Source organism: Phasianus colchicus, chromosome 6 (assembly GCF_987193195.1).
Source record: "Phasianus colchicus chromosome 6, bPhaCol1.hap1.1, whole genome shotgun sequence".
Taxonomy (NCBI): Eukaryota; Metazoa; Chordata; class Aves; order Galliformes; family Phasianidae; genus Phasianus; species Phasianus colchicus.
The window spans coordinates 19,690,777-19,703,892 of record NC_143441.1 but is presented as its reverse complement, the minus strand read 5'-3'; the positions used below and the strand labels follow the sequence as shown (position 1 = coordinate 19,703,892).

The window sequence follows — 13,116 nt, the reverse complement described above, 5'->3', positions numbered from 1 at the left end:
ACACTATTCAAAAATGCAACAGAAAGGGTAGTGCTGTATGACAAAATACTGCTCCTGGAACTGAGATGGGAGCAAAAAAAAAAAAACAAAAAAAAACAAGAAAGAAATGAAAGCTATCAGTATCAATATAGAGGTCTAATTTGGCAAAGAGATTGCACAGCATCACAATATTAAGCTTAATAACTCTTTCTATTGATCTTCACATTTTTAGCAAGTACAGCAAGAATTGTACAGAAGTCTGCTGTTACAAAGGAACGGATCAAGAGACAAGGCACAGGGAATTACAGTAACATGCTATTTCTAAAGTCTACTCATACGGTGACTTGGGACACTCTACTAATTTAAAACAATGTGTAATAATATAGCCAGAAAAATAAGGTCATCCTTTTGCTTTTCTTCCTACCAACAATGCTGTGTGAGGTGACACTGGTGAGATAATGAAGTTTTAATAGTGGTACAGAAAAAGGAAGACACCCTACAAAGATATGAGGAAGGACAAAGACATTAAGTGCCCAGGATGGACAGACAGACAGACCTTCCATGGACCCCACACCTACCATCAAGAGCAACAGACAGAAACAGATGACCTAGAGATGAGACAGGAAAGGAAAAGACAGAACATCAATTACTCCAGCATTACACAAAACAAAGTCTGCAGTGATGGGCTTAAATGACTACATTATGAATTAGTTACAGATTACATCAGCATATAAATAACTACAGAACTTCCTGAAAGCATTCTTTTTTCCTCCCAGTTCTACTGTCAAGTGGTTCTTTCATGTATGAGCAGATCCCTGGGCTCTTGTGCTGCCTGCCACTCAATGACTGGCTCCTGAAAGGAAGGATCAACTCCCTCCTCATTAGAGGTACCAACATGTAGAGGACTCACAACAAAATCTTCATGGTTGCTAAAAGTTCTGTAAGCTCAGAAATGGTTTCTTTTGGCCTCAGAGCTCTAACTACTGCAAGTTCGTTCTCATTTTGCTCTGCTTGCTTGTGTCCCCTCCTCTTCATTCATTAAGGTACTATCATCATTTATTAAATCCAGATGGACTCTCACTTCCTTCTCTGCAGCAAACCAAAATGAAATAAGATTTCACTGCAGAACAAGACTGAACCTGAACTTCAAGCATGACTACAGAATGATCAACATTAACTTGCAAGCCACTGGAGTTAGGAAGGCCATTAAGTGACAGTTTGCTATTTCAGAGTAAGGAAACGTGAAGCATTTAGGACAGCTTCACTGCAGTTCAAGGCACTGAAATGGACTGAACCATACAAACCGGCTTAGTAAGAATCAGTTGACAATGAAGAGGCATTATCTTACTGCCCAGCCACAGGAAAGCTTGTTTCCCCCACTCCAGTAAATATGGTTCTGAAGTTTATCAACACAATCATAAGTAAAAGGGTTTTTTGTTATTGTTTTGTTTTACCCCAAACCCTCACTTTTAACAAAACACAGATCTTTGTTTTACAACTCTCAAATTCAAATATAATTCAGTGAGAAAAACTTTTACGTGTCCAGGCTGCCCTAAACTGATGGGCTTTAGTCATGCATACAGCATTCTACTTCACTCAATTCATATATGGACCAGCACGTTTGTAGCTGTGACTACTTAATGTAATAATAAGTGAAAATCTAAGATTACATTAAATCCACAATAAAGAAGATTTCACACTGTCATGGAAGTCATTAGCTGCTTCATCTAACAAGCAGTTCCCCAGTCTGCAGGAATGCTGCACACCAACTATTTTGCCCATCACTGCCCATGTTTCCTTTCTCTCTCTCTCTCTACACCCACCCAGCTGGCTGCAGCAGCCTCATCATCCTTTCTCTCCCAACTACTTACACAGTACCACCACCCTTGCATTAGAGCTGTTTTTTGTGCTGAAACATGTCAGAGCTGTATTTCTCTATAGCTCAGCAACCACAGCCAAACTAACAGGGTTAACAGGTATATTCCCATTGCCTGGCAAGCATGCTAGTGTCACTGCAAGGAATATAATAACAGACCCTGATGTTTTGGACCATAAGTACTAAGATTCTGTCCTCATTTGCACAAAAGATAGCACCGAGACACCTCATTTCAGATATATCTTCAAATGCCAGATTACAATTTGTCCTCAATCCCCAACAAAGAAAGACAGCATCATCCCAAGAATCAACACCATAAGCATTTAGCAAAGGACTGCTCTGTTTATTTTTTTATTGAAGTATGTGATTTGTATTATGATATACGGTACTTAAACACAAACATTATAAATAACTTTGAAATGGTTAGTCACTGTAACTAAGGCAACGAGTCTCCCACTCAATTGCCAGAAATAGGAGTAGAGGAACAGAGGTAAGAACAAAATAAAAAGTTGGCAGGAGCAAGGAAACAAATGATCAAATATTAGTTTGACCTCAGAAAGGCCCAGCTGAATGAAAAATAAATAAATAAAAGGTATATAGCAGCTGAAAAACAAGGTAGCTGCCAAAAGATGAAGTAGAGGATATGGAGCGCATGGTACCACAGATATTTAATTTCAGAGTCATCTTGATCCACAGTCCATTTCAGTGAACAGAAACAAGGGCAGAAATTTGGGAATGTAACAATCCACAGCAGACAACAGGGTGTCAGCAGTGCTCAGCTTCCAAGAGGGAACATCAACTTTCACACAAACAAAAGTTACTTCTTCACAGGCAGAGGACATTTCCCTCATTTTTTCCCACTGACATTAGCCTCCAAGTAACGATCACAAACCTTTGATGCAATCTACATGAATAGACCTTTATACCCTCACAGAAAGCCACCGAGCTAACAGGATCTGCCACAAGGATCAGACCGCAGAATCAAGGCTTGCTTTGTTTCTCACCAACCTTTTTTTTTTTTTTAAAGTTTATTTTCTTCACTGAGAAGAACTGCTTGTTCACGAGTCAGAAGGGCCCAAGTTATCTTCAAGGAATCTGATCCCTTAAAATGAACCAACTGTAAACCAGCTTCTCTCAGCACATCCTAGTGTAACAGCTAGTAATTGCTTTGAATAACAAGATAAATTGAGTTCCAGTTACTCAAAGTTTCCCACCAATTAAAGAAACTTATCTTTTCCATACATGCGAGTTCATAACCTGGGAACACAAGAATTAGCAGTCAGCATAAGGTATCCTGATAAGTACCACAACTTCCCAGTTTACCCTGTATGATGTTAGAGCAGATTAGCACAAGTTTTAGGAAGAACTTATGAGAGAGAATAGAAAAGGTGCGAAGACCAGTTCTGTCTTTCCAAAAGACTCTCAGAAGTAATGGTTTAAAGAACGTTCTAATCTGAATCAAACTCCTACAAGTAATGTAAACAAATATCTCATTTATCTATGCCTTAACAGAATTCGTAGAGCAATACCAGGCAGCTCCACTCCCCACCACGTCTGATCTCCAGTTGCAGCTCCTTTCATCACCACAGGAGACCATTCCTCCCCTCCGTGTAACAAGGAACTACTTGGGACATTTATTCTTGGCATGAACTCCAAAAGACGCTGGCAGTAATGAAAATAGCAACCATAGAGGCATTCAGAGCGTTCACTATGACACTGCAAACATTTGTTCAACTGCCAATTGAATGAGATCCATCTTAGCTAAGAGAAAGATATAAGTGAGCCATAAAGAAGTCAGTACTCTCAGTGTTCAAGGACTTTTCAAGATAAGTGGTCACTAATATCCTCATGCAGTTCGTGTTCATACTCTGATTCCTTCCACTCACATCTGACTTACAGGAATAAAAGCATCTCCTCAAGCACACAGCAGTAGTTGTACGCAGAAGTCCCACATATATTCGTTTTGAATGCCCACTATTACAAGATTACTTCCTATCACATATTTAGAATCCATGGAAAAAGAGAAACACATCATTAAAACTAAAAGGAAAAAAAAAGTTTAAGAACTGAAATGACGTTGCATCCAATTACTTTCATCACAAACAGTGGCAATATTAAAGAAAAAAAATCAGCTAGAATTTACCTGTGGTGGGAAAGCATTAACACACCTATGCAGTGTGACTGAGTAACGCAACATGAGGATGCAGGAGCAGCTGTGCAGGGCTGACAGGGCTTTTATACAAGAGATCAAGGCACACCATTAGGAAGACTCAAAGGCAAGTCACTTCTGCTCCCTTCCCCAAAAGATGTGATAAAACATCAGTGAGCTGCAAAGCTTTGGGATAAGACACAACTTTCCTTATAGCCTTCATCTCTGTCATTTGCCATTTTAGTAGTTAGAGCAGCTTCACACTTAAAAGAATCTGGTATGCAAGCACCAATGAAGACAATACGAAGACAAAGAAACCGAAGAGAAAACACCCTAATCACAACGTACTCACTGCATTTTCAACTCTACCTTGAGCAGCTCACCCTGAGCTGACAGAACTTTGTACATCTACTTCATCTGTTGCTACGTGTCTGACACTGCACAGCAAACCAGGAGCCGTGAGAGCAGCGTCCAAGTTTGATAATGATTGCCTTTTCTATCTGAGAGTTAAACTGTTTGCTGCTGAGCATTACAGGCGCAAACTTTGCTCAATGCATTTCAAGTTAGCTTCGCCTAAGTGTTTGCAGCTATGGCTTATGGGTTTTTTGATAACAACATCACTTGAAAGCAAACAAGCCACCTCAGAAATTACTTCCAAAGTCAGAGAAACACTCCCAGCTCATAAGATCCAAAAGAAGGAAAGCTCAGGCAGCAACAAACCTGGAGAGAATGCAGGCTGCTTTCTGAACCCAAGGCTCACTCAGCGCACAGAAAGCTTTTATTCTCAAAGTTAACTGTATCAAACCCTCCAAAGATAACCAAATATTTGACTTTCACAAAGACATTAAGCATCTCTAGGATCAAAGTCTTGTTTATCAGGGTATTAAGTCAATTAAATTAACTCCAAGTAGAACAGGGATTTCATCCTGTGAGCTCATCTTGGAAAGAGCATTCCTCACCTCACCACAAGTTCTCTAGCACTGCTTTTGCACTGACTTGCAGTGTCTTACTCTCAACTAAGTGCAAGAAAATATCTAGCTGATTGTATGCCCTAAGTCTGCCCATCCCCAGCAAAAATCCTGACACTGAAATAAGTAATGCAAAGCACTTCTTGACCATCAAAGAACAAAACCAACAAGTTGATGTTGATTTGAGAAAAAAAAAAAAAAAAAGTAGTCTTGAGAATTCCACAACAGTAACAGTTTATTTAGTAGACAGTTATTAACCTGCTGTAGGAGGAAGTTTGCCAGTCACCTCTGTGCTTTGTACTAGCCGAATGCTGCCAACACCAGGGCAGCCTTTACACTGTCCCAGCAAACAGCCACTGCTGAAGGAAAGACTCACAGACTACAAACACACGTGACATTTTCCTTTATTCTAAATCAACACAACAGTATGGAGTACATGCTTCAAGTAAACAAGGAGCACTGAAGATAAACTCCTTAGCTTTCACATAGTACCCAGGCTGGCTTTTAGCAGAGCAGGAGGTGTTAGCATCTTAGTGCAGCATTAATCCTGATGCCAAGACATTCTGCAGCACACTGCACTACAACTCTGACCTGGAGGAACTCTCTGCAATCAGCAAAGCAGAAAAACTTCACTTTAATGTGATGCCTAATAATTCTTAAGAAAACAAACAGTCGATTCAACATACTTGAAACTGAAGTTCTCTATCCAAAATAAAGAGTTAAAAATTAGCAACAATACAAATAAGCTGACAGTCACTTCATAAACCCCTTATGTGGAAGAAACACCGTATCCTTACTGTAATCTTTCAGTATTGTTAACTCCTGCCACGTTTAACAGCTTCTGGTCTGCAGTCACTGACTCAAGGAGCTCAGCAGCAATCCAGCTGCTGCAACAACCACTCCCCCTTTAAGACCAGCACTCTCCTCCCTCCTTCCTGCTTTTACCTTCCAGCCCTCTAAGTGACAGAGCACTTCCTAACACACCACGCACCTCTACAGACCCACCTAGCATTTCCAGAGTAACCATGCATTGTGGTAGAAACTAAAAACCTGAAACGTGTGACCGTCAGCGCAGCGGTTCCAGCAGTCAGTAATATAGAATCCTTCCCCAAAGGAAAGTTCTGAAGCACGGCGTGGTCACATTAACACACGGACGGTGTAGGTTTGGCTGCTTATTCCGTAAGGGCTACTTGCAGAGCAGCCGTAGCGCTCGGGTTGGACAGAAGGGCTCATTTCACAGCCGAGATGAGCAGCGCTCATTTCAGCGCACCGCCTTCCGTAGGAAAGCTGCACTCAGTCACAAAGAGAAACCTAGCAAAAACGCTGCGCGCGTTTCCAGCGCGCAACACAGTTCATTCATAGACGGAGCTCCGGCCACGCGCAGCAGGCAGCCCCTGCTTTCAAGAGCACGGAGCCCCGACCGCACCTTGCCGAGCCCCGCGCGGCGTGAGGCACAGGTGTGCCGGCGGGCGCAGTGACGCGGCCCCGCAAGTCGCGCGCCGCGCTCCGGGGCTGCGGCGCGAGAACGGCGTCCCGGGGCCCGGCGCGGCGCGTGCAGCACGCGTGGCGGCGCGGGGAGCGGGCGGACCCTCCCACCTTTGTATCGCACCGCGCCGCAGACAATAGGTGGGACGGGGCGCCGAGCGGCGCCCGCCGCTTCGGGGGCTCGGAGCGGCGGGCGAACAAAGGAGGGGGCGACGGGCGCCGGCCGAACAAAGCCGCGCGGGGCGGGCAGGTGCCCCCGGCCGGGTAACCCCGCACCTGCGGCCGCGCGCCGCCAGCGAGGCTGCGCTCCTCCCCGGAGCGCGGCCCGGCGGGGCGGGCAGGGCCACCTGTTAGGCCCGGCGCCGGCACGGGTGCGGCCACGGCGGCGGCACGCGACGGCTCCCCGCCCCGCGGCCGCGCCGCCTCCCGCCCGTCGCGGCCGCCCCGCGCACCCACCTGCTCGCGGAGTTTGAGGAACACCATGGCGAGGCCGCCGCTCCCGCAACCGCCGCCGCCGCCGCCGCCTCCGGCCGCCAACGGCTCGGCCCCGCGCCCCGCCCCGCGTGCCGGCCACGCCCCCTCCTCGCCCGCCGCCGCCGCCGCGGCCGCCGGCGCCACCCCGCGCCCGGGGCCTCGCGCAGACCTCGCGGGCGGCGGCGCGCGGCGGACCCGCCACTGGGCGGGGATGGAGGAGGCTCCGCCCACGGCCCCGCCTCGCCGCTCCCCTCGCGGGAGTTCCCCGCGCGAAGCGGCCGCTCGCCCGCGCTACCAAGGACGCTTCTGATTGGCTCGTAAAAGGCGGGGCGGAGTAAGGGCGGCGTTGATTGGCGGGAAAGACGAGGCGGGCTGGAGGGGAAAGATAGCGAGAGGTGCCGCGGTTCGTTGCCGCCGCGGTCTTTGCGGCGTCCTGCGGCCCGGCTCTCAGCGCGCGGGGTTGCGGCTGGTGGCGCAGCTGGGCCGGAACTTGGCGCAGTCGTGTGCTGCCTGGGGAAGAAAGCGCTGCCTTCTTGTGGGAGCGCTGAGAGGCGCGGCCCCTGCCCTGCACGGGGTTGCTTTCAGTCGCCCTCCCAAAAATACGGACCAAAGAGATGGGGAGAAACTCTGGAACTGCACGCTGCTGAAGAAGACTGATGGAAATGTTTGAGGTTGCTTGGCTTTTCTGTTGCTTCGGAATAGACCGTGTCTTCCAATCAGTGAGAGCTGCGCGAACGCTTCAGTATAACGTTGCTAAGAAAGTGTAATAAAGCGACTACGTGCATCCTGTGTGAACGCTTCTGTCTCCATTTTTGCCTTCGCCGGTGTTTCCAGCTGATTTCAGACCGATTATTCTGCATGAAACAGTCCCGGTTGAACAAAAACACGTTGCATGATATCACTAGCAATATCACCTGCTTTACTAGTGTGCCGCAGAATAGTCTGTGAGTTAAGAGCAATAGAAACAATATAAATACAACCTCAGAAGGTAAATGTCAGGCTGTCCTAAAGAAACGAGCTCTTCTCATTCACTTATTTCAGGGTAACTTCACCGATGTTGTTTTTAAAGGATCTGGTTTCACAGGTCACAGAGTAGGTAACTGCACAGGTTACCTTAGGAACACGAGCAGAGTGTTTTGCAGAATTCTATTAATACTGATATGCAAACATGCTGAAAGCCGTGACATTTCTGGCAACGTTCTGAATATAAATCTGCAGAAGTTGGAACTTTCTGCAACACCTTTTAAATTGGTTTGTAAATTATTAGCACGGCGCTCCTGAGGGCACGCTTTCAGCAGAGTGCAATAGGCTTCGACAGCTCCCATTAATGTTAATGCTAAATCTTTGTGCTGTAACTTATCCCGCAGTGTGTAACACTACCCAGTGCTTTAAAGATAGGAGCATATGTGCTGCGCTGAAATACATAATGAGATTGCATTGAAGAGACCTCATACTGGAGACGTTTTGTGAACTCATCTGAAACTCATTCATGACTTATTTAGTTTGTCAACAGTGCCTGTATGCGGAGCTCTTTTTAACCAAGGGCTTCAGCCCCAGTGAAGTTGATATTTATTACTTTTTTTTGTTGTTCTTCTGCATGGCTAAACAGGCACAGAGGTCAACAGGCTGAGACAAGGTCATGGAGTGAGTCACCGCCATGGCTAGGAATAGAAGCCAGGAGACCTGATTGCCACTGCCCTCCTCCAATGGCTATCCTCTGCTCCTAAATCATAGCAGGGCTAAATTTATTTTTACACACAGTACAGTGTGTCTGAAATCAATATAATTTCATAGTTTCCTATGGAAGGATGCATTTATCTTTATGACCCTGAATCAGCATCACAAGGAGGGGCAAGCCTTCAAATGGAAGCCATGCTCACTTTATAATGGTATACTGGGATCATCATCACAGGGGTTTTTACACATGATCTGACACATTTTATCCATCAAAATCTAAAACAGTCAAGGTTTTGTAATTCCCAGAGATTACATTTTGAATCATTGGCTTCATGGTTACAGATTGTAATGGAAAATTATTGAATATGATAATGGCCTCATCAATCAAATGTCATCGATTGGCATTTCTAAAGCACCATAATGCTCATAGGTGCTCATCTGAGCAATTTCATCTCAGTTTGGTACAGAGACAGAAGGGAGAGAACTCTTATGCCCTTCTTACTCAAAGTGCCAGTTTTATATCCGAAGAAAGGCAGGGCAAACACAAGTGTCCTTGGCACATTCAGCAAATGGCAGGGGCCTGCTAAAAAAGTGTAAGCTCCTGCCAGTCACATGTTCTAAGGAAAATTCCAGTAAAAATGAGAGAAAACAGAAAATAAGGAATATATATAGTGAGGCAACTGTAGCAGGAAATTGTGTAATTGTCTGCATTTTATTTGGGAAAATGTGGGTATTTGAAGGATGGGCTTGGTGTACCTTTATGCTGCACATTACCATCACTATGGATTTTTACAGGGGTAACTGTCTTGGTTTGAATTTGCATATTGCAGTTCTTGTTTGCTTAAGATTTCTTCCCACTTGAATAACAGGCAACTTCTTTCTCCATAAAATTCATTTTATCTTCTTCAGCAGGATAAGGTAGACTCTAAAGAAGTCATAAGAAAGGTGTAAAGGACCCTTGGCCTGGGTCTAACTTTTATACAGACTGAATTTTGTCCCAGATCTTCTTATGATTTCATTGTATAATATGTCTCAAAACTGTCCAGACATGACTGAAGAGTTTGTACACCATTGAGAATGTAGTTATAAAATTCTGATTAGTTGTAAAGCTAAAATGAATACAACAAAAAACAAAGAAACAGCAAAAAAAAAAAAAAAAAAAAAAAGACATAAATTGTACCTCTAAATCTGACTGGGACATAGATATAGAAAGAAAAAACAAATATTTTCTAGTACTCAACACATTTCAAGATGACTCTTTCAATACTCTCAATATCAGCACTCTGTACACTCGTATCAATTTACCTAGCATTAGTGAGGTTAGGATAGGATGGGATAGGATAGGACAGGACAGGACAGAACAATTTGTGGAAAACTTTGAGAGATATACAAAATATACATTTATGTGCATGTATATATATATATATATATATATATATATATATATATAATGAAATGCCTCAAAATTCACTGTTGCCACATGTACCTCTGCTGGCTAGCTGGAAACCCCATTGGGCTGTGATTTTGCAAGTTATGTTTTCAGGCTTGGCCAGTTCTTCTAAGAGTAACACTTCAAATGAAGCACCAAATGAATTAGTTTTGGTCAGTCATCCTATCTAGCCTAAAGCTTAAGCATCATGAAAGTCTCACTGGGAGACTCCAAGTGTGCAGGGATATGTTGTCCAAGATGCATTTCACCAGTGCTTTAGTAAAGTATTAGAAGGAACTCTGTTGGAAATGCTGATTTTCCTATGAGAAGCAAAGTGAAGGTTCTGACTTCTGAACAAGAAGTTTCTGAACATGTGAACCTCTTAACTTTATGATTGTGCTTGTAATTCTAATATCTGAGCCAGCTGCTCTGTTAAGAGGATTTCTGCATACCGAAATTTCATCTGATTGGGTTATAGATGCATTACTGACTATATCTTATGTTTTTGCTTTCCAAGTGTTTCGATTTCAGTGGTGGGCAAAATGATTCCAGTGTATAGTTTACATATTTGGTTATAAAGCACTGAAGTGGACAGTGATGGGAGGGAGGGGAGTAAAGGAAAAGGCAGTTTTTCCAATAGCCAAAACTCCAGTTGAAATGAGCATTCTGAAAATGAGCTACCGTATGCATGAAACACAACGTGAGCCATCAGAAATGAGGAAGATTTTGGATTCTGCTTTCACACGGACCCCTTTCACACTCAGTACCGCAGCAGTAGATGCTGTATACATGGGGAATGTGTCCCCTGTGGTAAAGATGGATGAAGATGAATAGCAGCTTGTTTTACTAATATCGTAGTTGCAGAAGTCATGGTCGACTTTCTCAACTCTCATTTCCCTCAAGGCTGCAAATATAAAGAAAAGTGCAGCAACTAGACATGCAGATTCCCACCTACTAATAGTTTATTGCATGCTGCCATTTCATGTAGGCATCTACTACACATATGAGTGCATATTGCAATATATTGAGAACCTAAATAGACCTTTTATGTTCATAAAATACATATGCAGACCCCTAAATTCGGCAGAGAGCTTTTCACTGTGGAAAAACAATCACTATACATCCATTGTTGAATAAAGATTCTGTCAGAAGGAATATCTGTCTTTAAAAATGTGGTTTTATTCTCTTGAAATACGATTTTTTCAATACTTTGATGATATCTGTGAGGCTACAGCCACAGATATGTATGTAAACTTTTCTCAGATAAATACTTTTATCATCTAAAGGAATAAAGTGCTTGAGGCAGAAGACAGGAGTCTCTGGGAAATGCACTGCTGAGAAGAATATATTTGTCAACTGCACGCCATAGTGATGAATTTCAGGGAAGATGAAAAGCTTTTTCATGACAGCAAAAGATTTGTAACTCAAAGAAGAGAAAATGAAGCAAACAGTTTGCATTTATCTTCACATCTTAATAGACAACACTATTCCTGTTCTCATCATGTTGTCTTCATTCTCATGTTAAAGGATTTCCATTTGTATAAAATATTAATAAGGAACAGTCACACAGGTAAGCCTTAGTACTCCTGTTAGCTGCAGCAGTTGCATAGTCTGGCTGATGTATGGTTACTTTGGTCTGAAGACTTTCATTTGTACTGATCCTAGTCCTCCTCTGGACCCAACAGTCAATGTGCAAAGAGAGAATGCATTAAAACCTAAAACCTCATTATTAATTAAGCTTTGATAACTTGCCTCTTCCCGCTCTTCTCTAGAACATATGCCTCAACAAATGAAATCAGAGCAGCGTTTCAGCTCTTTCATAGCTGGGTCTGCCACTATAGCTCCAGAGTAAGTGTTCATGCTCTGGTGGGAGGTACAAAGATCAGGCCCTAAATGAGAGCATGCTGCAGGCAGTGTACCTTCTGCTGAGGATCCTTACTGCTGAGTATGTTTTCCCTCTCTGTCTCTTTGAGGTCCTTAACCTGTAGGACATGCTGTATGGCTGGTGTTTGCCCAGACTGGGAGGAAAGAGGAAAGTGAAGGCTGGTTGTGAAACAGGCCTTAAAAAGGAAGACGTTTTCTGCTCAGCTGCTGCTAGGAATGGCACCATGATGTACCACAAGGCATTTGCTACTGCAAAGACTTTACACTAAAAACAAGTGGTGTATAAACTGTGTGTATGTTAACAGGACAAATGAGAACCCGAAGACTTTTAACAAAGATCAGGCAACTCTATCTTAGGGATAAAACTCATGTTACGTTTTTGTGAAGAATGTTGGACCTTTCTGTGATATAAAAGCATTCTCTGTGTTGTACAGCATGGTACAACACATTACAAGCTTACTTATGATTGTATTTAGACCAACATATATTGCAGGTGTGATGTTTCCTTTACTTTGCAGCCTTTTTAAAATAGCAAAGTATCATACTTCCCTTGGAAAAGCGGAATCGCCTACAGATCAGCCAGGGCTGAAACGAATGTGATTAAAGCTCTCTTCCTGAAGATATTAACACCAAATATTCCCTAAAGTGCTGACTGTGGAGCTCCACATTGCCATGAGGTGGTTTTGCTAAATTTAAATTTATATGCACTAAAATATTATAATTAAACTGAAACACTGGAAAAGCTCCATGTAACATATTTGGCAACAGTTCCATACAGGCTACTGGTCTGTGCAATCCTGTGTTGATTTAGAGAAAGACTTTTTGTATGCACATATTCACATTAGTAGGTGGAGCAGAACAGGAATATGTATTGAAAATGCATGCCTAGGCACTAGGTTTTTGTTTCTAAACTGCAGGTTTTCCAGATAGATAAAATAGTCTAAAATGAATGTATTATGTTGTCATTAATTATGTGATGCAATCATACAGTTTGTGTTATAACAGCAAGGTATATTTTGAATGTCCTTAAAAATGCAAACTTTGGAAGAGAATTTCCACAAGCCATGCCATGGATGCAGTGCTAAGCAGCATCCTCTTCTTGTTTGAAATACCGCTCAGACACACCCACTTGCACATAACTGTAGGTTGTATAAATATTTCTATTTCCTTATTGCTTTGTTTTGGCTATATGTGG

At 43.3% G+C, this 13,116-nt stretch overlaps 1 protein-coding gene and 1 long non-coding RNA gene across 2 annotated transcripts in view; both read right to left on the bottom strand.

The window, feature by feature from the left end:
- The window catches only part of ANKRD28 (ankyrin repeat domain 28), a 106,488-nt gene extending 99,476 nt beyond the window's left edge, over window positions 1–7,012 (bottom strand). Inside the window, exon 1 of the mRNA XM_031590171.2 lies at window positions 6,914–7,012. Coding sequence (XP_031446031.1) covers window positions 6,914–6,940 — 27 coding nt within the window. The 5' untranslated portion in view covers window positions 6,941–7,012. The remainder of the gene's footprint in view (window positions 1–6,913) is intronic.
- Window positions 7,013–7,606: 594 nt separating this feature from the next.
- Window positions 7,607–13,116, bottom strand: part of LOC149917475 (uncharacterized) — a 100,600-nt gene continuing 95,090 nt past the window's right edge. Inside the window, exon 5 of the long non-coding RNA XR_016467730.1 lies at window positions 7,607–9,533. This is a non-coding gene — a long non-coding RNA (uncharacterized LOC149917475). The remainder of the gene's footprint in view (window positions 9,534–13,116) is intronic.